Genomic DNA, 26,631 nt, shown 5'->3' on the forward strand with positions numbered 1-26,631 from the left:
CCAGAAGTACTGCTGCTTCCAACTGTGGAGGCAAAGGTAGTCATCATGGCTAGTAGCCATTTATAGCCCTCTCCTCTCCACCCTCTAAATGGGCTTACAGGGCTATCGTAAAGGCTAGTAACTAGCCAAGGCATCCAAAATGCTTTGAATCCTTGAAAGTGCTTTACAAATGTTAATAATGATGATTCAATAAACTGGTTGTGCACAGGAAATTCATGGAGTGTGTGTACAGTGTGTGCAGAGAGGGTACATTTCTCCAGCCAGTGTGATGTACCTTCACATGCCATCATTTCCTACCTAATCCATAAGTTCCTAATGGGCTCAGGAATGACTACAGACCTACCGCTGCTTTGTTAGTATTCCACACCATTGCTTCGCAGAGAGATCTTTCCAGGGGGGATCCGGCTCGCGTTTGCGTTGCTCTTATTATGAGCTGGGGTTTGCCTGCTCACCGGCTGGGCGCCTGCCCCCCCCCCCCGCGCGTCACGCTGCTCCCGGCTGGGTAATTAGGGACAGCCCCCTGCTGCAAAGTGGCTGTCGCCGTTTCTCCCAGGCGCGGAGTTTGCCCTTGCCTGCTGTCACATGGGGAGGGGGTGTGTTAGCAGCTCAGAGACGCGGAGGGGAGCAGCCGGAGCAAGGCTGCAGCAGCAGCAGCAGCAAGCAGAAGCCGGCAGCAGCAGCCGCCGCCTGAGCAAAAAGGCAGGGAGCTGTCCTCTCTCCTGGCTGCCTCCGGCACTTGTTATTCCCAGCCTGAACTTTTATGGGTGTGCTGGAAAGGAGGGTGAGGAAGGAGGTTTCTTTCTAGCGGAGCAGAAGGGCTGCAGAGCACCTGATTGCGAACGATGAGGCCGGTCGAAGCTGGGCAAGGCATGATAAAAGCGGCCAGGGAGCAAAGGAGTGCCCGGCACCGGCTGTGGTCACTGTGACTTGGCTCAGCCACAGGCGCGCCTGCCTGCTGGGAAGAGGACTCGCTGCGCCCAGGAAGAAGCCACCCTCCCCGGGACCCTGGCTGGGTTTGCTGGTGAGACGGGCGGCGTGAGAGGAGCATGGAGCCCCGGGAACCTGCCCCCGGGGGCAGAAGGGGGTGCCGGAGGAGGGCGCGGGAGTGGCTGATCCCCCTCTGGCTCTGCGTGTGCGCCGCGGGGAGCTGCAGGGGGCAGGTGTATAAGCTCAGCCTGGCGGTGGACGAAGGGCTGCCGGCGGACACGCTGGTGGGGGACATCAGCGCAGGGCTGCCCCCCGGCGAAGGGCACCCCGGCGGCTTCTTCCTCTCGGAAGGCAGCGGCGAGTCGGCCGTGTTAGCGGATTTCCACGTGCACACGGACACGGGCATCATCCGCACGGCGCGGCTGCTGGACCGAGAGCGCCGGGCGCGCTACAGCTTCGTGGCGGCCACGCTGCGAGGGGAGATGGTGCAGGTGGAGATCACGGTCAGCGACGTGAACGACCACGCGCCTCGCTTCCCGCGGGACTGGGTGCGCCTCAACATCTCCGAGCTGAGCCCGCCCGGCAGCGCTTTCCGCTTGCCGGCTGCGCGCGATCCCGACGCCGACAGCTTCGGCACGCAGGGCTACTCGCTGCTGGATCAGGACCAGGACCGGGAGAAAGGTCCGCTTTTCCAGCTGCGCTACGGGACCCCGCCGGATGCCCTGGACCTGGTGCTGCTGCGCCGCCTGGACCGGGAGCGGGCGGAGGCGCACCGCCTGCTGGTCGAGGCTTGGGACGGCGGAAGCCCCCGTCGGAGCGGCCGGCTGCGCGTGGAGATCCAGGTGGTGGACGAGAACGACAACGCGCCCGCCTTCGGGCAGAGCGAGTACCGCGCGCGCGTGCGGGAGGACGCGCCCGTGGGCAGCTCCGTGTGCCGCGTCTGGGCCAGCGACCCGGACCTGGGCGCCAACGGCGAGGTGCGCTACAGCCTGGCCCGCCGCCAGGGCGACCCCTCGGCCGCCTCCTTCTTCGAGGTGGACGAGCGCAGCGGGCTGCTCCGCCTGCTGCGGCCTCTGGACCGCGAGGCCCGCGCCCTCCACCGCCTGGCCGTGGAAGCCCGCGACGGCGGCGCCCAGCCCGAGCTGGCCACGGCCCTGGTGGCCGTCGAGGTGCTGGACGTGAACGACAACGCGCCCACCATCCACCTGCTCTACCTCAGCGAGGGCGGCGCCCGCGTGTCGGAGGGGGCGCAGCCGGGAGACTACGTGGCCCGCGTGTCCGTCTCGGACCCGGACGAGCCGGGCGAGCGGGCGCCTGCGGGCGGCGTGGCGCTGAGCCTGCAGGGCGGCGGCGGCGCCTTCTCGCTGCGGCCTTCGGGCGGCGGCGACGGCGGCGTCTACTTCCTGTGCGTCGAGGGGCCCCTGGACCGCGAGAGGCGCGACGCCTACGAGCTCCGCCTGGTGGCCGTCGACTCGGGCGCGCCGCCCCTCTCCTCGCAGCGGGCGCTGCTCCTCCGCGTGGCCGACCTCAACGACCAGGCGCCCGCCTTCGCGCAGCCGCGCTACCGGGCCGCCGTCTCCGAGGCCGCCTCGCCGGGCACCGTGGTGCTGCGCCTCAGCGCCGCCGACGCCGACGAGCCGGGCTCGCGCAACGCCCAGGTGCGCTACGCGCTGGGCCCCGACCAGGCGCCCGCCGGCGCGCTCTTCCAGCTCGACCCGCTCAGCGGCGCCCTCAGCGTCCGGGCGCCTCTGGACCACGAGCGCCAAGCGGCGCTGGAGCTGCTGGTGCTGGCCAGGGACCTGGGCGAGCCGCCCCTCTCCGCCTCGTGCGTCGTCAGCGTCGCCGTGGAGGATGCCAACGACAACGAGCCCGTCTTCCAGCACCAGGTCTACAACGCCAGCCTGGCCGAGCACGCCCCGGCCGGCCACTGCCTCCTGCAGGTAACGGGAGAAAGGAAGGGCGGCCTTGGCTTCTTGGTGGTTTGGAGGGGTATGGGGGGGGGGTTGCAAGGCCCTGAAGCCTGACAAGGTGCACCTGTTGAAATTCCTTCCTCTGCAAAGGAAGAGGACCTGCTGGTATAGGGCGGTATGCAAATTTAATAAATAAATGAAATACATAAAGGCCCTAAGAGGCTGCTCAGATGATGTGGAGAGTCGAGGGATAGAAGCCCTTCTCTCCATTGCATCTGAGAGGCCTTTGCAGGGTTGAACCCCACAAAGGAAATGGAGTTATTTGACAGCTTGGGAAGAAAATTCCTCAGGGGCCCTGGCAATACAAAAAAACACAGTAAAGAAATACAGTGGTACCTCGGGTTACATACGCTTTAGGTTACATATGCTTCAGGTTACAGACTCTGCTAACCCAGAAATATTACCTCAGGTTAAGAACTTTGCTTCAGGATGAGAACAGAAATTCTGCTTCGGCGGTGTGGCGGCAGCAGGAGGCCCCATTAGCTAAAATGGTGCTTCAGGTTAAGAACAGTTTCAGGTTAAGAACGGACCTTCGGAACAAATTAAGTACTTAACCTGAGGTACCACTGTAACTGTTTCTGGCCCTTTCATTACACTCCAAATCAGCCTCCTGAGGTGACGTTCTGCCTCAATCTCCCACTTGGCAGGGCTGGCCCGCCCTCGTCATGTGCAGCAGCCATTGCAGAGCAGATTGCCCCTTTTGCATAGCAGCCCGAACTTACTTTGTCTGTGCAGGGATATGTGCAAAGTGTGATCCCGTGTGTAGCAGCAGAGAAGTACAGCTGACTGGCATTTGTGTTGTGGGCCTGTGCCTCTGAGGTACCTAGCAACACTCCTGGATGAATGGTTGCAGACAGTGATGGCAACAGTTTCAGCTGGATTCAAACAAAGAGGAGAAAAGGGTGACGTCTCCAAGGGATGATTTGGTTTGGCATGATGAGAGCCTCTTTGACACTGTATGTTTAAGTAAGTGAGATAGCAGTGACAATTTCCTGGAAAAAAAGATTTTTCGCTCTAGGTAGTGATGATTTTGCTGTTGGACCATGGTCTGGCCAAATAGCTCTGCCTTGTAAGTCACACAGTGATTCCTTCACTACATCCTAGTTATTTGCGTAATTTAATATTGAGTCTTCAAATAAAAAGAACATTGCTAAGAAAGAATAGTTTCCTCCGGTTATAGCTTCTGTGCTGTTCCTTTCCTTTGTGATTCCTGAATACCCTTCTCTCTTGATAAATTGTCTGACTAAGCTTGGTTATGGAGTGAGAATTGGCATTCCTGCATTATCCAAAGAGCAGGTGACTTCATATTTGGGTAGGGTGGTAGCCACTTGCAGCTGATTTTATGTTATCAAAGTATCATGACTCCTTTTCCATCTTTAAACTTTTGTAAGCTCCTCAAGTGTTTCCATGCGCTGCTCTGGTTTGCCAGAAGCGGCTTAGTCATGCTGGCCACATGACCCAGAAGCTGTACACTGGCTCCCTCGGCCAATAAAGTGAGATGAGCGCTGCAACCCCAGAGTCGGCCATGACTAGACCTAATGGTCAGGTCTCCCTTTACCTTTACAAGCTGTGAGACCATCTTATCCTATTGACAAAACCAAAGTTTCAGGGCTAAATTCGCACCTTGCTTGTAATGTGTGTTGTAGTGGACTTTTAAGTGTACAAAATGCTGAAACTGACTTAATTGTATATGAATAGCTCAGTCCCAGGGACTTGGACTGAATGAGTGAAGTTCAGTACTGTACTGGCGTTTACATTTCCCACCCCCTACAAGCTCAGGCAAACAATTTGCAAGAGATGCATGCAAGTGTTAATTGTTCACTTATGTGCTCTCAGACGATTCACTGAATCCTTAGTGCATCCCTGGGGAGTCCTGTGGCTGTCAAAATGGCCCAGTTTGTTCTGCTCATATGATGATTATGATGGTGACCTACTGTTGCCTCTCTTCATTCTCCTGTTATGCACTACAGTATCAGCACTGCATACAATGTTTCGGTCCTAGCTTGTGGAAACGTCTGTTTATAAACAAAAAGTGTAGCCATCAGTTCAAACTCAGCCTAAGCTCAAATTAGGCTTTAAATGCAGTTTACAAACTGAAGTGGAGGTGTAGACCTCAGTTCCATTTAAAAGTTCAGTGTTTAGTTCAGTGTTAAAATCTAGGGTGTGAACTTGAATAAGAGTGCATTGAGTCAGATCCTTGCATTCGCAGAGATGCTCTGTGTAATTGCCATTCATTGTCCTCTGCTTTGATAAAAATCACTATCCCCACAGGACTCAGTTGACCTAAAGCCACCTTTAAATTTCCACTCACAGGTGTCAGCAGCTCAGTAGATCACACTCTTATTTTTAAACTAGGTCCTCTTAATCTAACTGGTGGTAAGCAGAGGTTGTGGGGAGGTATCCAGGGCTATAAAAGTAAGGCAAGCTTATGAGAGACCCTAGTTCACTGTGCTAAGGGAAGCCGCAGCTGACAAAGTGTCAAGGCAAACAGTTTAGCAAATGGGCAAGTTAAGGCCCTTTCCAAGAAGAGGTAACCCACCTTACAGACCCCAACTTTGCACGTGAACAAGCCTAATAAACAAACAGTTGTGAAGGTAGAAAGCAAGCACTGGGCACAAAGGCTATCCAGTGTACCTGTCTGGTGGACAGAAATTACAGGTGTGGGCTTGGTACAATGAGCTCCTGGTTCTTGGGGGACAAATTTGTTCCCTTAGATGGCCAGGTTGTTGGCCTGGAAAAAGTTTGTGGTGTCAATCTGAGGATGAGGAGAATTATATCCCAGAAGGGGCCCATTCACTGAGGGACGTACTGTTACCCTGCTGCACAAAGGAGATGCCATTGGTTATCAGTGGCCACTAGGCATGTTATTTGAATGCTGTTTCCAGAATCAGAGGTAGCATGCCTCGGAATGTCAGTTGCTGGGGATCAAGAGAGGGCAATTGCCCCTTTGTCTTGCTTACGGGTTTCTCAGAAGCATCTCATTGACCACCGTGGGGAATAGGATGCTGAATTAAATAGGCTCTGTCACAATGCCAGCAGCAGTGTGACCCTAGCAGGTAAGGAACTTATTGGACAAGATCCATATTTCAGATGTGCATCGGCCAAGAATGTGACTTATGCTATCAATTTCTTTTAAAATATTTTGTTGAAGTTTTAAATACAGAGAAACAACTTGGGGTTTGAAGAAGCTAAACACTTGTACAGGTGGTGTTACGGAACTTATTGCCATTTGTTCTGCTATCAGTCTTCACTGCTTTGATGGTAATGATGCTGTTTGGTTGTGGAGGTCTTCCACAGGCATTCCTCTTATTGGTCGTCCCTTTGCATTGTATGCAGGTCCTATTGACTTACTCCTTGGTAAGCGTGTATAGGGTTGCTGACTTGGTCTCCCTTAATGTATGGCTGTCAGATTCTTCTTCGGAATTGCCCTTAAGCTTGTGGTTGGCAAGAGGTGTGCAGGGCACTGGATCAATAGAATGGAGTAGAAACTACATCAGCAACAGCATGAATGGAGCAGATATATGTGACTGGACAGGCTCCAAACCGAGTGGAGTTATTACCACAGCAGAAAGCCAGGCCAACAATGCACTCTAAAGGAAATATTTCATCAGTAGAAGAACACATTACTTGCACAGGGAAAGTTTGAGTAATTTCTATAAGCACAGCCACATGCTAGTTGTTCTTACGCATTTTGAAAGGGCCAGATATTTTCCTTGTCTGTAATTAATGAGCACCATTTGGCAGAAAGGTGGGGTGCAAATTTAACAAATAACTGATATAAACAAATACAGATGTAGTAATTGAATAATTAAGCTCTGGTGTGCTGTGAATTATGAAATAGTGTTCTCCTAATGTGTTAAGTTTGATAAGGTGGAGCACTGCTCTGACGCAATCCAGACAAATGGGATAAGATTTTCAGATTTTGAAAGGTTTGTTGGGAGCCGCTGAATTTCATTTGAGCCTCATTTCCTTATCTTTTCAGGTGAACTGTATTGTTTGTTAGTGTGGATGTGGTGTCCTCCATGTATGGATTCATCTACCTTAATGTAGGTCTGATGATCTTTTTAGCCTTTCCCTGAAAATCTACATATTTAGTTGCTATTGTCAGGAACTTTCTTGACATTCAACCCATATCTACCTGGCTGTTAACTTCATTCTTGCTTCTTGTGCCATCAGTGAATCCAGCAATCAGTTGTTCTATCTTGAACCTCAGGCCTGGAGGCCAAATGTGGCTTTGCAGGCATCTCTTGGGACTCTCTCTAGGCCAGTCCTGCTCCATGCCTTCCTTGAAAACTTTTGCCTGATTGTAATGTGCTTTTGAGCTGTAGTGATGCATCTTCCTTGCTTGGGTGGAGAGGTGTGTGTGTGTGTGTGTGTGTGTGTAAACCTCAGATTCATATTGTACAAAGGTAAGCGTTACATCCATCGCTCCACCTACTTCTGCCTCTGGCTTCACCAACCAATGGCATACGGTCCCTGGAAGGTTCCCCACAAAGGAATGTTGCCCTTGGATTGAAAGAAGTTCCCTGCTGCTGCCATAAGCTGTTAGCAAATTGTTAAATATTTTCTGTGCTTAACCCCAGGCAGATCCTTCAGCTTTTTGCTTTCAGAATCGCTTTGTAGATCTTTCATGACCCATAAAACTCTCTCTATGATTTAATGTACCAAGCACTTTATCCTGCTTTGTGTGAGCTGATAGAATCTTTTCTAAGTTCTGCAATGGATCCAGTGTGTTCTGTTGATGATATGTAGATAATCTTATGTTTGATTTTATGAAGTGTGTTGCCATATAGATTAATAGCGCAGTGGTGGGGAGCCCTTTTCAGCCTGAGGGCATCCTTCTATGATGGGCAACTTTCAAGGGGCTGCATGCCAGCTGTTGGAGCAGGGGGACAGCGGTAAAAGTGGATGAGGCCAGAGGCGAAAGATGGGAGGGGCAACAACTGTGAGGTTTTTTTATACTAGGCCGCATTCCAGCTGGACAAAAGCCAGAGGCCTCTCTACGCCCCCATCTATCTGTGCTGTTACACAAGGCACATTGTCACAGGTTGACACATTTCCAACCAGGCAAAAGCACTTGACGAAGATGCAAAACTGGGCCAGTGAGGGGTTTAGCTTGAGGAGAGTCCTGAGGGCTAAAGGGAGGGAGGCCCAGAAACTGAGGTTCCTCTCCCCTGCTTATAGGGAAACTGCTAGTAATAGGAAATTAATTTACACCATCCCCAGGTCTCTAAATGCTGGATTTAGATCTACGTGTGGAAACAAAAGAATTGATGTAGATTCCAGAGATCAATATCAGTGTTGTAGATCTGAGGAGTATTGAAGCCAGTTGCTAATTTATGGTATAAGCCAGAGTTTAGGTGACTTCAGATGCTGCTGCCCACATTCATTGTCCAAAGCCGAAGTGTTGTATTTCCATGGGGAGATGTGTGTGCTACAGATGTGGAAATGCTATAAGCACAGTCCTTTATGGGGGGAGACGGTCTCAGCTTGGGATAGCCTTAATAAGCGTGCAGAAAGGACAGTTCGCTCCTGCTCACTTTCTCTTGTTTAGAACATCTGAAGCCACTCAGGCCAGCATTTCTTGTAAGCAGACCTTGAAATCTTGTTAAGATTCAGCTCTATAACTCTAGGAAAGGAGAAGCTGCTCTGGCATCCACCCTTGTTCCTCCTATAAGAATGGAACATTTGCAGTCTACTGAAAAAGAAGGCATGTCTTTCAGCATGAAGATAGTGTGGGGTTTTTACCAATAGGCAGCGCTCAAAGCTTCCAGCAGCACCAATGGAAATAATTTTAAAAATAAAATAAAATAAAATAAAAACATGCAAATTATGCATAGTGCTTGCTGTTGGCGAAACCTCTGATCAGAAAAGATTCCATCTGCATGCAATTTTGATATAATCTATTTTCATTTGGGTTCCATGGTGTAAGAGGTTTAAATTTTTTTTTTCTTTAAAAGCAATGGGACAAACTTTTATTGTTGAAAGGCTGCAAATGTTCCAGATGAGAAGGCAGGCAATTGTAGGTGGCTTTGCACTAAAGGTATTCCTAGTCTGTCAAAACCATTATGCCCAGGCACAGCAGTAAATGTATTTCATCACCCCTACTCCTAGTGATTGGACAACTGTCCAGAGCATCTTTGTGAGATGCATAAGAACCTGTTGAACCTCTATGACAGACAGCATAGATACTTGTGTTTATTGCTCCTGTCATTATGCATGTGTATGTATTGGAGAGGTTTCTGAATCTGGGAGACTTATGGAATATGAAATAGAGCCCTGGGTAACAGTTTTGTAGCCTCTTTGTGCCATGCCTTTGTGCAATAAGGTTTTAATTGTACCTCTTGAACATTGCCATAGGCTTAAGTAGGGGTTTCTTTTTGTTTGTAGATTTTCATAATTAAAAATTGAGCATTTTCGCTTTTGTAGTTTTTATACTTTAAAAAAACCAATCCTTTTGGATGAATGGCAAATTTATTAATTTCCCCCTGAGCATCTCAGAATTCCATTGAACTTGCTCCATGCTATTACTATTACATTAATAATGTTAATTGGATTAATAATGAAATATCTGGGTGGTTTTTGTTTTTTTTGCCAAACTAATGCAAATACTTAAACAGGGAGAAATCATTGATTCAAATGGGTGTGGGGCAATGCTCTGCTCATTGCTCATTCTATGCTGTGTCACTTGGTACCCTAATTTACATTTTACTGAATTCCCTGGTCCATGACTTGAATTAAGGTTCAATCAATTGGCTGCGGCAATATGACCTTCCCAAGGTCATTCTCTTTTCTGCTTACAAGCCAATCTTTTCTTGTCACCGTAGTCTTGATAAACACACATTTTGAAGTGGAATTAAAAGACAGCCAAATATATCTCATTAGCATTTCCCCCCTTGAAGTTAATGTGCCTTTTCAGATTTAAATAAATCTTCCACGTCTACATTAAATCTTTCTTGTGGTGCTTTTATACGGGTACAGTGACATTTGACCCATTGTTTCAGCTTGGCATTAGCGACCATGTATTGAGGAAAAAGTGCTGAAGCTAATTTGTTTTGTTTCAGGCAGTGTTCTTTTAAAAAATACAATAAATTTAATGGGAGTAGTTGTGGTATGATTTCAGGTTCATTGTTACAACTTCCAGAGGGGTAGTTTGTTGCAGTAAAAAAAATAAAGTCTGGTTGTACTTTAAATATTAATTACATTGCCCAGGACCCAATTTCCTGTTGAGCTACCTGTTGATTGAAATCCTGCTACCTAAGTAGCAAGGAACCTTTCTCACTTTCAGAATGGCCTTCGCAGGAAGGCCCACCAAGCTCCCTCATTACTATCATTTAGATGCCAGGAGAACACATTTCTGTTTCCCCAGCTTTTTAAGTTTGGTTAATGTTTGCATTTTTAACTGAGAGCAGCATTGATCTTTTACTATCAGTTTGAATAGACTGTTGCTATATAGTGTGTTGTGTTAGTATGCATTATTTATTTAATTTTCTGTTTTTATGTTACGTCTGTTATATCTTACTACTTTGTTAGCTGTGCTGGAAACTTATGTTTATATATTCAAGATTATTATTATTATTTTGCACTATAGCTCTGCTTCATCAGATGTAACCATACCATGTTATGGTTGGTTTAGAGCAGGGGTTCGTGGTCTGCAAGCCTCAAGCTGGTGGTCTGTGGAGTGAAGAACGGGGGGAGCAGCAGCAGCCCCACCATTCTAAGGTTTTGCACTGTATGTTGTTGCAGGGTAGAACTAGGTTTTCATCCTCCCCACTGCAGTTGGCAGGACGGCCTGCATTCCCCTTGTCTCATGCTGCTTTTTCTTTCTGAGTCTACTTCATTTTGGAGGCAGGGAAGATTACTGGATGTGGAAAGTCCCTGAGAGGAGTGAAAATGGAAGCAGTGTCCTTTGCCATCTAACCCTAGAAGGCAGGTAGCTGGCCTTCAAGAAGGTTGTACTTACATGTTCTCTCCATGATTGGCATCTGTTCTGGTGGTTCTGGTGGCTCTTCCCACTCTCCCTTTCACTGTTGGTGCACATGTTCCAGGAGCCTGTCAGTCAGTCATTCAGACAAGCAAGGGCTTGACAAACTGTGCTGTTAATTTCCAATTGCAACTGTGCTCGCTCCAATCTCCAAAGTGTCCTCCCTTTGTTTTGTAGCTTTAAGCTATTGTGGTTCTTGCCCTGCACTTCAAAGTGGAAATCTCCTTTCTTCCTCAAGAGTCTGGATGTTCTCAATGTGAATGGTATTGTCTGCGTCAAGGGACTAAGATAACAAGGGATAAAACAAATGAGAGGTTTCAGAGCTGCAAACCATGATGCTTGCAAGTAAGCACTATAGAACAACTATTAGGCTTCCTTTTGAGGAAAGATGCATGGGATCAAGCTTCTAAGGCTGCAGTCCTATACACACCTACAACTGATCTTGGTGGAGCCTGCTTCCAAGTAAATACTCATGGCATCAGTGTAACAGAATTCGGATTCTAATCCAACAAAATGCAATAGAAATAAAAGAAGCAATAAAAATTCAATTACACAGCATTCAGCACAGTGCATTGCAATTGCTACAATAGACAGAAAATTCATCAAGTGGTCTGCCAACAATTTTCAAGTAGTCCATGGGCGGTGAAGGAAATCACTGGTTTAGAGATATTACATCCTCGTCTCTAGTTTGGATTGTGGGCTAGTGAGGTCTGGGAGGCTTCAGGTTGGATTCTTGGCTGCTACAGCTGGGTGTTGGCAAAAGGTATGACAGTTTCATTTCTTGGGATGCTGTTTAAAGCAGTATTTTTTGGCAATTACTGACAACAGAAGTTAGTCCAAATCTGCCTGTTTCCTGAAACTTCAGCTTTACACTTTGTAAGCTTTGCCATTATTGTCACTCCTACCGTGGCAACAAATTAATGTTAAACGTTCTCTATTTCTAAGAGCAGTGATTTAAAAAATGCAGTTTAGGGGAATGGGAAAACTGAATAGGATTCAGGATTGATCTTCAGTTTAGTTGATACTATTTTTTTACACCTCTCTCTCTCTCTCTCTCTCTCTGTGTGTGTGTGTGTGTGTGTGTGTGTGTGTGTGTTTTTCATGGGCAGTAATTGCTACATGGATTTGCAACAGTATTATGCTATGCTTCTGTTGATAAGCTATACAGGGCAGGCATGGCCGGAACAAAGACCTGTTTTCTTCTTAAAACTCCAATCCCACCTTCTTAAGTCGGGTACAAATGAACATGAGCAGATGCAAAATCATGGTTCAAGAGGCAGAGACAATTGTCCGCAGTACTCCATGAACCATAAACTAGGATGATCTGAAAACACATGTAATAATAATAATTATTATTATAATAAATAATTTACCGTATTTGTACCCTGCCCATCTGACTGGGTTGGCCCAGCCACTCTGGGTGGCTTCCAACAGAAAAACATAATAGAACATTCAGTTAGCTGCTACTTGTGAAACCCGTCTTCTTCTAGGGCTGTTATGAAATCTGTCCTCCAGTTTCTTAGAAATTTTCTTCCTTGGCCAAAGGGGCTTCCATTTTCATACCTCATTCTTGTGGCACTGAGTTTTGAACTTGCCTTAATGATGTGAGGTGGGTAAAAGTGGTGTATGTGTTTTCTTTCTTTCTAGTAAATACTTCTCTAGCACTCTGCAGCTTTCTTGGCTGGCCAGACTTCCTGATCTGAAAAAAAAGCCCTGTGAGAGAAGTTAACTCATGATGTCTTCCCCTCTACTTTGATTGCCATGGGGCACCTGTGAAGGCTACAGAGTAGTGGAATGAATTGTAAAATGAAAGAAAGGATCCCCACAAATTCTCCACTCATGAGAATTTCACTGAATTTCCCCCTCCTCTTTGATGCTATTAAAATGCAATTTATTTGTTTACTAACTGATGCAGAATGGTTGGTGGGGAGAATGCAGGATACATTTTTGGCACAATGCTACCTTCATTAATCTCCAGTTATCTCTGTTTAATCTTTACTCCAGATTGGAGAGTTCACAGGCACACAGATGGTGGGCCTCTTTCCTCCCCTCAGCTTTTTCTGAGTTGATTTCTGCCCCCAGTTGATGACAACCTCTGGCTTTGTCTGTCATAACCTGAGGAAAGGGAGAAGAGGCATGGGTAGATCTTTCTTTTTTTAAGTGTTTGTAGTCTGGACCATAGGTATTTGCTGGACTGGACTGATTAACAGTATGCTTCATTTAGCAGAATCCAACCCTGGGTTCCTGAGCATCTTTTGTACACTGTTTATGTCCTCATTGCCTCAAGATTATTTACCTGATCCAAATCTGAGACAGGCATTCCACTTGAACATGTGTCCTTGCAACCTCTGCAAGCTTGTGTGTGAGAGAGAAGTGCTTCATTTCTTCTTCTTCATGTGCCCGAAATAAGCTATGATAAACTTCATCCCTGAGGAAAGGAACTAAGAACAAATTAAACCCAGCACTTTAGAAGGTAAACAAACAGAAATAAAAAAGAGGAATTGGAAAAACAGCAATGGCACCAAATAATAAACAGAAATTGATGGTCTCTTGAACATTTCATGGTATGCACAGAAACAACAAATAAGACTTTATTAACATTTCTAATAAAGGCAGCTGATGTTCATAATGCTAATGTCAGCCAGGTCAGCATAGGTAATAAGTTTGCCTTTTATCTTAGAAATTTGTTATAGATTGACAGCCTGAGCAGAAACCCAAAGCTATTATTCTTTCTAAATGAGGGCTACAGAACATTTGCTGTAGCTGTTCTGCAGCTGTGGGACAGAGAGTGTATGATCAATAGGAAAACAATGTCTTTCTGGTGACTTGTTTGATGAGCACATGAACACACTGACTGACTCATTAAGTAAGTTTGACTCTGCATCTCACCTCTATTCCTAAAGCAGGAGTAGGGAAGTAGATCTGGCTGGTGGGTTGGATCCTTATCTTCCCCCATCTCCTGCAGGTCAGGTATGACAGGTGAGGATGGCTGACTATCAATCACGTGATGTCATAACGATGTCACAGGTCAAGCATGTTAAACCAGCAACAAAGCCACAAAATTATTTTGCTTCATTTCTAAAACAAATTTAGTAAAATAGCAAAAATAAATACTTTTTTTCTTTTAAAATTTTTGAGAAAATAAATTCTAAACTAAATAGCTCATGCTCATAGGCCCCCCCCCCACCATTAAAAACCAGCATCTGGGAATCTTGTTCTTCCTCCATACTCCAAAATCCTATATGGAGTAGCTTGGTAAAATGATGTTTACTATACATTTGTAAAGTAATTTATGTACAGTTGGCTCCTTACCTCTCTCGCCCTGACCTAGCCACTGTGATCCACATGACGGTCACCTCCAGACTGGATTATTGTAACTCGCTCTACGTGGGGCTGCCCTTGAGACTAACCCAGAAACTCCAGCGGGTGCAGAATGCTGCAGCAAGACTCCTTATGGGGTCCTTGCTGCGGGATCACATTCACCCGGTGCTATACCAGCTGCACTGGCTCCCGGTGGAGTACAGGATCAGGTTTAAGGTGCTGGTTTTAACCTTTAAAGCCCTATACAGCCTAGGACCCTCGTACCTACGGGACCGCCTCTCCTGGTATGTCCCACAGAGGAACTTACGGTCTTCAAACAAAAACATCTTGAAGGTCCCAGGCCACAGAGAAGTTAGGCTGGCCTCAACTAGAGCCAGGGCTTTTTCGGCTGTGGCTCCGACCTGGTGGAACACTCTGTCACAAGAGACTAGGGCCCTGCGGGACTTGACATCTTTCCGCAGGGCCTGCAAGACAAAGCTGTTCTGCCAGGCCTTTGGCCAGGGCACAGCCTGACTCCCTCCCTCGGCAATCTTCGCAGAGCTCTGGCCCAATGGTGGCCAGTGGCTTGAATTTAATTAATTTTATAATGAATGATTTTAGAGTGTTGTTTGTGCTGTACTTTTGTACTGTTTTATTGTTGTTAGCCGCCCTGAGCCCGGCTTCGGATGGGGAGGGCGGGATATAAATAAAATTTATTATTATTATTATTATTACAGGCTGTGATATACTTTCACTTCTGAATAGCCTTTGAAATGTTATGAGACACAGTAAAAAGTAACATGTTTTATCTTATGCCAATAAGATCTTATGCCACTCAGTCTAATGACGTATGTGGTGATGTGATAGCTTTTGTATGAAGGCAACCATAAAATGTATTGTATGACACATGGATTCTTAATACTGGTTTAGTTAATTTAAGGAATCATAAACTCCGTGATAGAATAGACGTATTATATAGGATCCAGCCCACAAAACTGTTAAAGCTGAACTATTAGCATGTGAGATCAGGACTGGAGAAATTTCCTATGAGCTGGTATAAAAATGTGATGGGGTCAGCTCTGCTCCAGAATCTGCTTTTGGTTTTTTTTAAAAAGGGAAATGTGTAGGCACCATCCCCGTCAAGAAAGCATTTAATTAATCAATTAATTAATTAATATATTTATATACTACCTTTCTCCCAAGTTCAAGGTGCCTTGCAATGTGTAAAATACAAAGCAATAAAAACAAACTAGCTGAAAACAATAATTAAAATACATCAAAACACACTTAAAATTAGCATTGTCTCACCTTAATTGTTGAAGGCCTGTCTGAATAAGAAAGTCTTAGGCTGCTGGCAGAAGGATAACCAAGAGGGAGCCAGTCTAACCTCTCTTGGGAGGGAATTCCATAATACGGGATGAGCCACAGAAGAGGCTGACCCTTGTGTCATCACCAGCCATGCTTCTGATGTTGATGAGACTGAGAGAATGTGCTCAATGGAGGATTTTAGCACCTGGGTGGGTTTGTATAGGGAGCGATTCTAGCAGCGATTCTCCCAGTTCTCTGGCAGCAGTCTTTCGCTGGCTTACCTGGAGGCACTAAGGAGTGAACCTGGGATCTTTTGCAACCAAAACATGTGCTTTACCATAGAGCTATGGCTCTTCCCCAGCCCCACCACTAGAATTTCTTCCACTGGTATATTTCTGAATCCAATCCATTCTTAAGTTTCAGAAAGACAGAGCATTTCTCCTCTATAATAAACCTAAGATTTTTATTATTTTGGTATGATTTTCTTTTGCCTATTGTGTTTAGAGTTTATATCAGGCATAGGCAAACTTGGCCCTCCAGATGTTTTGGGACTACAACTCCCATCACCCCTAGCTAACAGGACCAGTGGTCAGGGATGATGGGAACTGTAGTCTCAAAACATCTGGAGGGCCGAGTTTGCCTATGCCTGGTTTATATTATACATAGCTAAGGGGTTTTGTATTGGTGGTGATAAAGCCTCTCGCTTAGCTGCCCTTACACTATGGTGAAGGGAGCCGAAGGCACAAGTGCCTTTTCCCATCATTTGATGGTACTTTCGCTGACCTTGGCTTATATGTGTCTCCAATAGCCAGTCAGATCCTGCTGGAGGGCAGGGCAGTTATATGAGGATAAGGCTAGGAGAGCAGGGGGCAAAGAAAGCATTAGGCCAGGGCTGGGGAACCTATAGTCACCCAGTTGTTGTCTGCCAGCATTGCCAGTGGTCAGGAAGGGCAGGAGTTGTGGCCCTTCAGTTGCTATTGGACTCCCAAGTTTCCAACCCCTGTTCTAGGCCATGGAAGGATTGCTTTGCGCACAGTGAAGTTGTTGACATTAGCTGCTGTTTTGAGGGTCCAGAAGTCAAAAAGGCTGAAAACGGTCGGGATAAGTTAATGCATTTCTCTCACTGTTCACATAGCCTTGTTAGGTTGCCATGTTTTTCAGTTCATGGTATATGATTTATGACTTCTGTTATGTCTGCTCATGACATAAGCACAAGGTCACTGTGCAGCCCATGTCACATCATGTTTTGGTGATGATGTGTTACCATTACTGTTGGCGCGCTTCTCACAAAGTAGCTTTCACACTGTTTCCCCTCTAATGCATGGCAGTTAGGACACTGTTATTTATATAAATTTGCTGCAAATGTGTGCACTACCAGAATGGATTCAGCAAAGTTCAGTTATTCATGAAATTAGAATGTTTTTAGAGAATTCTCTTCCTGAAAACGTAGACCCAAACCCAATATTCTTTGTACTCTTCTTCCTTATCACTTCTGCTGTGCTTCTGAGAGTGCAAAGTGCTTTATTTTATTTTTTTTAGCAATTAGACTCTTCAGACTTTTTGGAGATGAAGGAATTCTTGAACTCATCATCAGTATTATTTTTCTGTCCGCAGAAGCAAAGGACCGATAAAGCCTGAATTTGCAAAGCATATTCGTTTGTATTCCTAAGACGAAAGTTTTCAGTGTCCATTAAATATTTTGCTGACTTAGTGAATCTAGATTAATGGCTAAAAATAGAGTTTTGAGAGAAGTGGGCAGGAAAGGCTTTGATTAGGTGAAGAAGAGGAAATACGATGGATGAAGAGTCTTCCACAGTTAGCGCTTAAAAAAGACAAATCTCCCTGGAGAATTCCACATTCTTTTAGTGTGCCATAAATGTCAGGCGCAGTCGAGACCACAGAAAATGGATAGTATGGAACGTTCCTAGATTTGCCTTAAAGAAAGAAGGCTGAATTCTGTAACTGAGTAACAGTAATAATATTATTTTCCTATATTTATATTTTCCCCAAGAGGCATAATAGGCAGTCAAAAGCTGTTGGTTTGTTTATATACACACACACACACACACACACACACACACACACACACACACACACATTTGTAATCTTTGAGCTGGAGCTGGAGGAGACTCTTGAGAGTCCCATGGACTGCAAGAAGACCAAACCTCTCCATTCTGAAGGAAATCAGCCCTGAGTGCTCATTGGAAGGACAGATCCTGAAGCTGAGGCTCCAATACTTTGGCCACCTCATGAGAAGGGAAGACTCCCTGGAAAAGACCCTGATGTTGGGAAAGATGAAGGGCACAAGGAGAAGGGGACGACAGAGGACGAGATAGTTGGATAGTGTTCTTGAAGCTACCAGCATGAGTTTGACCAAACTGCGGGAGGCAGTGGAAGACAGGAGTGCCTGGAGTGCTCTGGTCCATGGGGTCACGAAGAGTCGGACACAACTAAACGACTAAACAACAAATCTTTGAGCTCTTAGCAACATGCACCTTAGAAGAGTTCAAGGGTGGATGAGTTCAGAGATTGTAGCAAGTATTTTCTTTTTTTGGGGGGGGTATTCAAGCCTATCTGGAGGTGCCAGTAGACTTTGTTAGGAAAAATACAGGGCTCCTTACATTAATGCTATGCTTTTAATTACCCTCCCCCCACCCATTTCCCATTAGCTCTGCAAGTGTGGGGTTTGGATCATTTGCTCAGCCTTTAAAGTCACTCTTCTCCAGCTCAGGAATTATCTCCCTTTAATTGCCTCTCACATTTCATGGACCAAGTCAGGTACTTGCTTTGATTTAGCAGAGAAGAGTATTGGCTCTCTTAAGAATTCTAACAGCACTATTTCACATGCATTTGTGTTCAGGAGGTTGCTTCGGGATTTGGAATGAAGTGGTGCCATCAATATGCTGATTACATCGTATTTTGTTTCTCTTTTTCGCTGGATCCGGAGTTGAGAGCAATGGATATCCGATGCAGGGATCAGTGGGTCAGGAGGATGCTGTTTAACCTGTGTTGCGTGGTGGTTATATGTGATCTGTTCTGAAAAATTAGAATCGTCTTCCAGATGCAATTTAGCATTTTAAGTATTAACCAAAAACTCAGATTATTTGAAGGACTGTCTGCTCCCTTTCAACCTGCCCTGGTACTTAGGCCTTAAAAAATCAACAACACCCAAAGTAGTTCTGATCTTTTTACCTTTTACCACCAGCCTTTAGAAGATAAGGCAGATGTTGACAGAAGAAACCTGTAACTCACACATCCTAGGCATCTTGCCAAACAATGTTTAATTAAGGAAATGCTGCTATTATTTAATTATGTTAAAGAGTTTTTTATTAATATTATTCGTTTAGATGTCAAGTGAATATTGTACAATTGCATCTTCTTAATAGGGATGTGGGATTGGACCTGTTTTGTTTCATTAAAAAAAGCTGTTTTAGAAATGCCATCTTATAGGTACAGTGGTACCTCGGGTTAAGAACTTAATTCGTTCTGGAGGTGCGTTCTTGACCTGAAACTGTTCTTAACCTGAGACACCACTTTAGCTAATGGGGCCTCCCACTGCTGCTGCACCGCCACCACGCAATTTCTGTTCTCATCCTGAAGCAAAGTTCTTAACCCGAGGTACTATTTCAGGGTTAGCAGAGCCTGTAAACTGAAGCGTCTGTAACCTGAAGCATCTGTAACCCGAGGTACCACTGTATTTTCCCTTGTAAAGATTATGGAATTATGAAATATGCTAACCAAAAATGATGACTAAAAGGTAAAGGTAAAGGACCCCTGGACGGCTAAGTCCAGTCAAAGGTGACTATGGGGTTGCAGCTCTCATCTCACTTTCAGGCTGAGGGAGCTGGCATTTGTCCACAGACAGTTTTCTGGGTCATGTGGCCAGCATGACTAAACCACTTCTGGCGCAACAGAACACCGTGACAGAAACCAGAGTGCACAGAAACACCATTTACCTTCCTGCCACAGTGGTACCTATTTATCTACTTGCACTGGTATACTTTCAAACTGCTAGGTTGGCAGGAGCTGGGACAGAGCAATGGTAGCTCACTCTGTCACAGGGATTCGAACCACCAACCTTCCGATCGGCAAGCCCAAGAGGCTCAGTGGTTTAGACCACAGCACCACCCACTGCAATGATCAGTATAAAACAAAAGTATTTATATTCTACTGGTCTATGTATCCTGGACATGTATGGTCCTTAGCACTGCAGTTTTGTCCTGGGAGATTTCTTTCCAACCTTACATTATCCTGCTATAGCAACCTTGGATTAGAACTCTTTTACCTGCCCCCCTTTTTTTGTCCAGCCATGAAAATCCTTACAGTGTTTTTCTTACTTTTGTCTATTGGAAACTTTGCCATGTAAACACCGTTGCTGGTAGGAAACCCTTTACTTTCTTCATAGCTTTGAAGAACCATGGGTGCAACTAAATTAAGACCACTAGTTTTGAAAAATACATCCTCTTAAGAAAAAAAGATGTTTTTGAAAAATTGTCCCTTATCAAAGTTTGAAAATGGTTGTGGCCATTCATCGCTGGTTTTCTTGTCTCTTCCATTTCCTCTTTTGGGGCCAAACAAAACATTTAAAAAATGTAAACCAGACTTTGCTAATTCTTAAGATTTCTGTTGCTTACAATCCAAACTTTTCCATAAAGGTCAGAATATTTTTAGACCTGTGTACTTGAAATAGTCCCTTCACTTTGAAGTTTGGATTATTTTAAGCATGAAGCTGTTAATAGTATTGCAACTCCTTTTTTATATACAGAACAAGCAAATGTATGAATTTCCAGACCTGACACATGTCTTAGTCTCCTGCGGTGACCTTGGTAGGCTTTTCTATCATGTTTTTCTTCCCCCCTTATGTAGAGAATTGGATTGTCATGCTTGTGTCTGCTTCACTTCCAGTGACGGTACTTACATCTGGTACTTGGAAAAGGGTGATGGGAAGGGCAGTTATTTAAACCTCCTAGACATGCTTGAGACAAACAACTTGTGTATGCTTTATTGTTCTTACCAATAAAAACAAATGCATATGGTTCAATGTAATTTCCAAAGTACTGGATGTACATTTCCACGCACAGAAACTATTTAAAGCTGTTGCACTTTGAGTTGTTTTTTCCTGTACATTCCATTTCTCCTTTGCTTTGAAAGTGCCGATAGACCAGAAAATAGCCGTCCAGAAATTATTCTAAATAGAATTGTCTATAGCATTCACTATCATTATACTGAACTCGGAATCTGCAGTGATTTTGGATGATACGGTGCAAGACGTAGACTGATGCAAAAAGCTTATTCTTTGTTGGTGCACTTAAAATCTGATGACAGGATTGGACCTGCTTTGCTGTCATGGCATGTTTCGGTAGGTAGTGGTGTTGAAACAGGGAGAGCTATAAGCACCTGGGATTGTTGCTTAGCAACAATCTCTTGTGCTCTTTGCTGCTTGCAAGATATCTGCAAGCAGTAGGAGAATGTGCAGGCCACGTTGTTAGGCAGTGGCCTCAAATAGCTGCATCAGGTGAGTACATGGTAAGAAAGGGACACTTTTATCTAAAAGTCTCACTTTTTTCAAGGGCCAGATAGCTTTCAAGCATACATTTTGTTGGGAAAGTGTGAAAAGGGTGGATGGATGGCACACACCATTTGTGGCAAAGGCAGTGACGGGGAGTTTCATAAATTATTTGGTCTAGCAAGTCCCAGTCCCCTGCTTTTTCATAATAGCCTGGATTCTGCTAGGCCTTATGGTATCTAAAAGACTTATGCTGCAAGGATAAACTCCCACCATCTACTTCTCACTGCCTTTTCTACGTTTGAACACATGACTTATAAATTCTCAATTTTGTTTAGATACCTCTTTGGACAGATGGACTGCCTGTATTTATCTTTACATTTAAATGTCTATATTTTCACAGGCATTGCTATTTTATGGCTATTCCCAAAGAAGAGTTTAGGGTTGACAGAGGAAGGTAATAATGTATTTAATCAGGAGCGGGCATCAGATATCATTGTATAAGAAAAAGAATCATAAGGGCCCATTGCTGCAGTTCTGGTCTGAAACCTACAGAGGACTGATATTCTCTAATTTTTGAGAATAATTGCTTGCTAATATCTTCATAGTGATGAATACAATATGTCCTATACAGTGGTCCCAGTTGGGGAGATGGGTTTCTTGTTTGAGGGGAGGCATGCACTAGGCATGGAACAAGATCACGTACCATTGATCATAGTTTAGGAACCAGTATGCAAAATCAAGTCAGTCTGAGGCTGAGTTGTAGCACGGCAAAGTCAAACAAGTCGGAGTCCATTGAACAGGATCATACAAAGCAGAGGTTAGATTCTAATGAAGTCAATCAAACAAAAGCAGAGGTTAGGCCCAGATAAGCATAGCCAGGTGAAGAAGAAGTCAAAAATAAAAATAAAAAGGTGCATACATTTAAAGCATACAACTTGCACTTGGGAATCCTGTTAAGGGTGCTGGGAATTGTAGCTCTGTGAGGCGTGAACCATGGTTCCCAGGATTCTTGGGAGGAAGCAATGTGCTTTAAATGTGTGGCATGAGACCCAAGTGAAGCAGTTAGCACCCTGGAGAGCTCCAAGTGGTGTCTAAATTGGAAGTCTGACAAGGCAGGTTTGCATGTTGCTCCAACAGCCAGCAAACCAGACTGCGCCTTAAGTAGGATAGCAACCTCCTCTGATAAGCTAGCCCTGGCCCTACTAAGTGAAGCCTCTGTTCTTAAAGGAGCTCAGCTTGTTTTAGCAGTGATTGACTCTGGTGGTGCAGCAGAGACCACAGTTCTATTATGGCCTCTAAGCGGCAGTCCTTTGAGTCTGAGGAAGGCAATGCAAGCTCTTCCGGCCAGAGAAGTGCTGGCAGCCTCTGATCCTAGAACTCCCAAAGAGGTGGAGATATCAAAGGTTGGATCTGAGGACGAATCACCCGCCTAGTCCAAGATGTCCTTTGTATTCATTCACTCTTCCCCTAAGGACGAAGAATTATCATCCTGGATCATGATACTTTCCTCCCCAGAAATTTATCTGGCTTTAAGGAGCCAGCGTGTTCTGCAACAGTCCTAGATGTGGAAGGGCACATCAGTCTTATTGGGTTGCATGCCTCAGAAACAGGCTGCTTCTGCTTTAACTGACAGACCTCACCTGTACTCCACCAGTGAGGTAAGGCCTGGAAGATGTACCTCTCTGCTGCATTTTCCCCTGGACTTCTGGAAGCTGCAGAACAAAGCTGAAACAATATTCCTTATTACCTGATCTCTGTTCTATGCCCTGCAGGTGACTTTTAGCCTTGCCTCTAGCTCCCATAAGAAGCTGTCCTAGATCCTTATGTGGAAATAACACTGCATGCCCCTTGCTGTGTAACCTGCTGAACTCTGCAACCATGTAGGGGTTACTGAGTGGATTAACTTACATTGGTATATAACTGGTAGGTAAGGCATCAATATTTCCCAGTCTGAGTAGTGTTAAGGCTATGTGCTGTTGGCACGAAACATGATGGTGAGGACTAATTTTGGGTTGGATGAGCATATCTCGAATCACTGCAGTATTCAGGAAACATTTATCTGATTACGTTTGGTTTAAACCATAGTCCGATGGAGGCATGTCTGCAAGTCTGTAAGTGATGCACATTTGATTTCTAGTAGCATGGAAAGCAAAGTAGAAAAACGAAAAGGAATCTAACCGCCCCCCCCCCAATATGTAGAAACACGATGTATGCATGGAAAAAAGGGCATGAGAGCGGAAAGAAGTTGTTTTCCTAAAAACTGCATAGGAGAACTAATTCATGCTGTGGTAATGTCTTTGGTCTCTTGGTTTGATTTTACACAGATAATTTCCTTCGAAGCTGTGTTTGAGCTTTTTTCGCAGTGGCTCAAAACCAAAACATTTATGCAAAACAAAAATATATTTGGTCAGTATTTTTGTTTGTTCCCTTTGATGACACTCGAGGCAAGGCTCCATTCTCCAGGATAACGTTTTTGTTTATTCATTTTCTTTTTAAAGATGCCTTTGAAGTTCCAGCCTACAGTATTGTTTTTGCGTCACTATAGCTCCAATAATGGTTTTATGCTGCTACTAGGCTGCTTGAGCATTCTGTTTTCATTTAGCAAGTCAAAAACAAGAGAGTGCTATGGATTTTCTAAATTAAAAACCATAGTTTTAAATGTGCATGTCATTAACGTGGTGTTGCCAGTGATCTCGCAATTTACATTGGTAGTTAAAAAAATTGCATATGGGGCGTTTTCACGCTAAATGGCTGCGACATGGAACTAAGCAACACGTGCTTCAATCTGATAAGCGGAACGCTAGGTTGCTACTCCCGTTACCTTCATGTACTGATTTCAATGAAAGCGCATTTTGTAAGGTCTGTTGCATGGTCAGCGAAAGCACCCAGGTAACTGGAGTCTACCTAGTGTGGGTCAGGTGGTGGCAAAAGTAACCTAGGCCAAATGTAGACCATCATCTCTGTATTTACGTTCCATGTTCTGTACATTAACCCAGCCCCCAGCTCCTGCTGGCTTCCATCTGCACTTGATAAGCTGTTCTAGTTGTGTGAAAGCAATCTGTCAAATGTGGAGCTGTCTAAGCCTAGACTGGTTTCTTGAGTGCCTTTTCAGATGCTGGCGGATTTGAAACCAGGTCAAATTTTGTGGGGAGTTTTAATGATTCACCCTGGGACAAAAACTCTCCAGAACAGACCTAGAATTTGGAGAACTTCATAGATTTGAAGCTTTTGTTGCTGTGTCCGGTCTTCCTTGCACAGTTCCAGGTGTTGAGCACTTAAACGAAGTCTCTGCTACTCCTACAGCCAGCAAGTATACGCAGAGTTTGTTACTGGAGCCAGGACATGGAAACTCCAAAATGGACTCTGGCATTCATTTCCAAGTTCAGCAGGATCTAGATGGGAAAATCCAGCTCTGCCAACTTAATTCCATATTTATTACACTTAGAGGTGCCAGTCCTGTCCATGCCATCACCACTGCAAAACTAACTAGGCAAAAACTTTCCTCTATAACCAGGACTTTGGCTTTTAGCAACCATCTTTAGATTGAGGCAGGATGTTTTTAATGTATTTCTTTCTCTCCTTGGTTTTAATGTATCTGTGTGAGGTTTTCTGTCTGTCTGATTGGATGTAATTCTTGGACAAGATAAAGCGACTAACAAATTCAATTAACAACAACAACAACAACAACCAGACAGAGGCTTGGTACATAAGGAGGTAGACAGTAGGTTTAAGGTGATCATTTCATATGATATGATATGAATCTCTTGTTGCATGACTGAAAATTGATTACAGAAATGACTGGTACAGACTAAAACAGGGATTACCAACCTTTTTGGGGCCTGTTGGCTCATTTGCAAATCAGAGAAACTGTTCTGGGCAGCACACACAAAGCATCCAAGCACACACTGCAGGTGGTTCTGTGACCTGCAACAGAATGTTTATTTCAAGCCTATTTTCAGCAGGGGGAGGGTATCCTCTGGGTGCCAGAATAGGCCTCTGTGGGTACATGTGCAATGCCGGGGACCATAGTTTCTACTTCTGGTCTACAAGGCAATTTTGACCAGACCATGGCCATCAAAATACTGTTATTGCTTTCTCCCATAAATAATTCAACCTGTAAGGAAAAGGAACCATGATCAACAATTGCCAAAATAATTTTATATATCTGAAGATTCGCTTACAGTAGCATTACTTTGCACTGTTTCTCAAAATCATGCCCACAGACATAGTGAATAATGAAGGCCTGCATAAAACACTTATTGATCCTAGTTTACTGTAGCCTTTCTAAACACTAATAAGAGTTATTGATTGGATTCATGGAGCACACCATGCCTTCTCACAGAATCTGGCATTCCGCCTGGGTATCGGCATAAGTAGAAACTTTTAGAAACTGACAAGCTGGAAACCTCCAGATAGTGACAGGTAAAAAATTGAGGGAGAACAGTTCTGCTTCTACAACTGGGAAGCTAAGTAATTTGGAGGTCCAGAGAGTCATGTGTATGAGTGTGTGAGAGAGTTCTCCCAATTCTTTTACAGGAGTCTTCTGAGTCGCTTGACAAGCATCTCAGAAGTGCCAAAAGAGGTTTCTGACGCAATATAAATGTGGGTATGTGGTGAGGTGGGTAGGGAGATATGTGATGCCTCACATGCGCCCTCAGGTCTGTAAGTTTTTGTTGTTGAGCTTCTAAATGGGGGAATTAAATGAATGTTGTGGCCTAATCCCTCACCTTTCCACCCTTCCCCATCTGTTGCAAAATATAGTTGAATTAAGGGTAATGCCTAACATGTGAAATGCGTTGTGCTGCTGCTGATGGGAACCAGAGCATGTTTCTCCTTGGCTGCTCTTTGTCTGGTCAGTCTCTTCCTGATTTGCTTTTTGCGAGTTTCCCCAGGTCATGCTGCAATTATAAACATCATAGGAGGTCATTTAAATCTGTAGGTAGGCAAGCTGTTCACTCCCTAACAAGCGAAAGGAATGGGAGCACTGGAAAAGCTTGCAGTGAAAATAATACATAAATGGATGCATTTGAATACATTATGCCCAAACTGATAGTGACCATTCTTTATAACAGATTTTTTAAAAAAATAACCTGAATTAATTTATTTGCTTATTAATAGTATTTGATGAGGTTGCTATTATTAACATAGGCGATGAAGAGCCTTCTCAAGAAAGGTCTAAATTTGAATGTATATTGGTTCATTCAGCTGGGGGTTTTTTTTGCTTCACTGAATATATAATTAAATACATGCTGACAGTATTTAATATTCATAGCTGTAAACATTTTAAACTAGTGGGATTAAAAGGGAACTTTTGTAGCTGCCAAAAAAGTGTGGCAGTTTCCTAGAACAAGAAGATCGTGTTTTCCTCTCCTTATGCAAATAATTTAGCATATAAGCAAACGAGAGCGAGAGCGAGAGAGCAACTATCTGGGAAGCATATGTTACAATGTAAGACTTTATTTTGTTTAAATCACAACAAAATTACTGATTTCAAAGAACCAGTCATGAAGAAAAACAACCATTTGTCATAAAAACAACCCAACCACTTGTGTTGATATAAAATATTGTTGTACACATGCTGCTATAACCTAATGCGCTTTGAGTAGTACCTAAGATATTGGTTCCAAAACCTA

General features: G+C 44.7%; 1 protein-coding gene and 1 long non-coding RNA gene across 2 annotated transcripts in view; one reads left to right on the forward strand and one right to left on the reverse strand.

Annotated features, from left to right (window-relative positions):
* Positions 1–529: 529 nt before the first annotated feature.
* The window catches only part of DCHS2 (dachsous cadherin-related 2), a 100,408-nt gene continuing 74,306 nt past the window's right edge, over positions 530–26,631 (forward strand). Inside the window, exon 1 of the mRNA XM_053403067.1 lies at positions 530–2,867. Within this exon, the coding sequence (XP_053259042.1) occupies positions 1,047–2,867 (1,821 nt within the window). The 5' untranslated portion in view covers positions 530–1,046. The remainder of the gene's footprint in view (positions 2,868–26,631) is intronic.
* Positions 12,849–13,443, reverse strand: LOC128420964 (uncharacterized). The gene is made up of 2 exons (XR_008332187.1): positions 13,178–13,443; positions 12,849–12,996 (listed from the first exon to the last, which is right to left on the reverse strand). It is a non-coding gene; the product is annotated as an uncharacterized LOC128420964 (long non-coding RNA).

Source organism: Podarcis raffonei, chromosome 9 (genome assembly GCF_027172205.1).
Source record: "Podarcis raffonei isolate rPodRaf1 chromosome 9, rPodRaf1.pri, whole genome shotgun sequence".
Classification (NCBI taxonomy): Eukaryota; Metazoa; Chordata; class Lepidosauria; order Squamata; family Lacertidae; genus Podarcis; species Podarcis raffonei.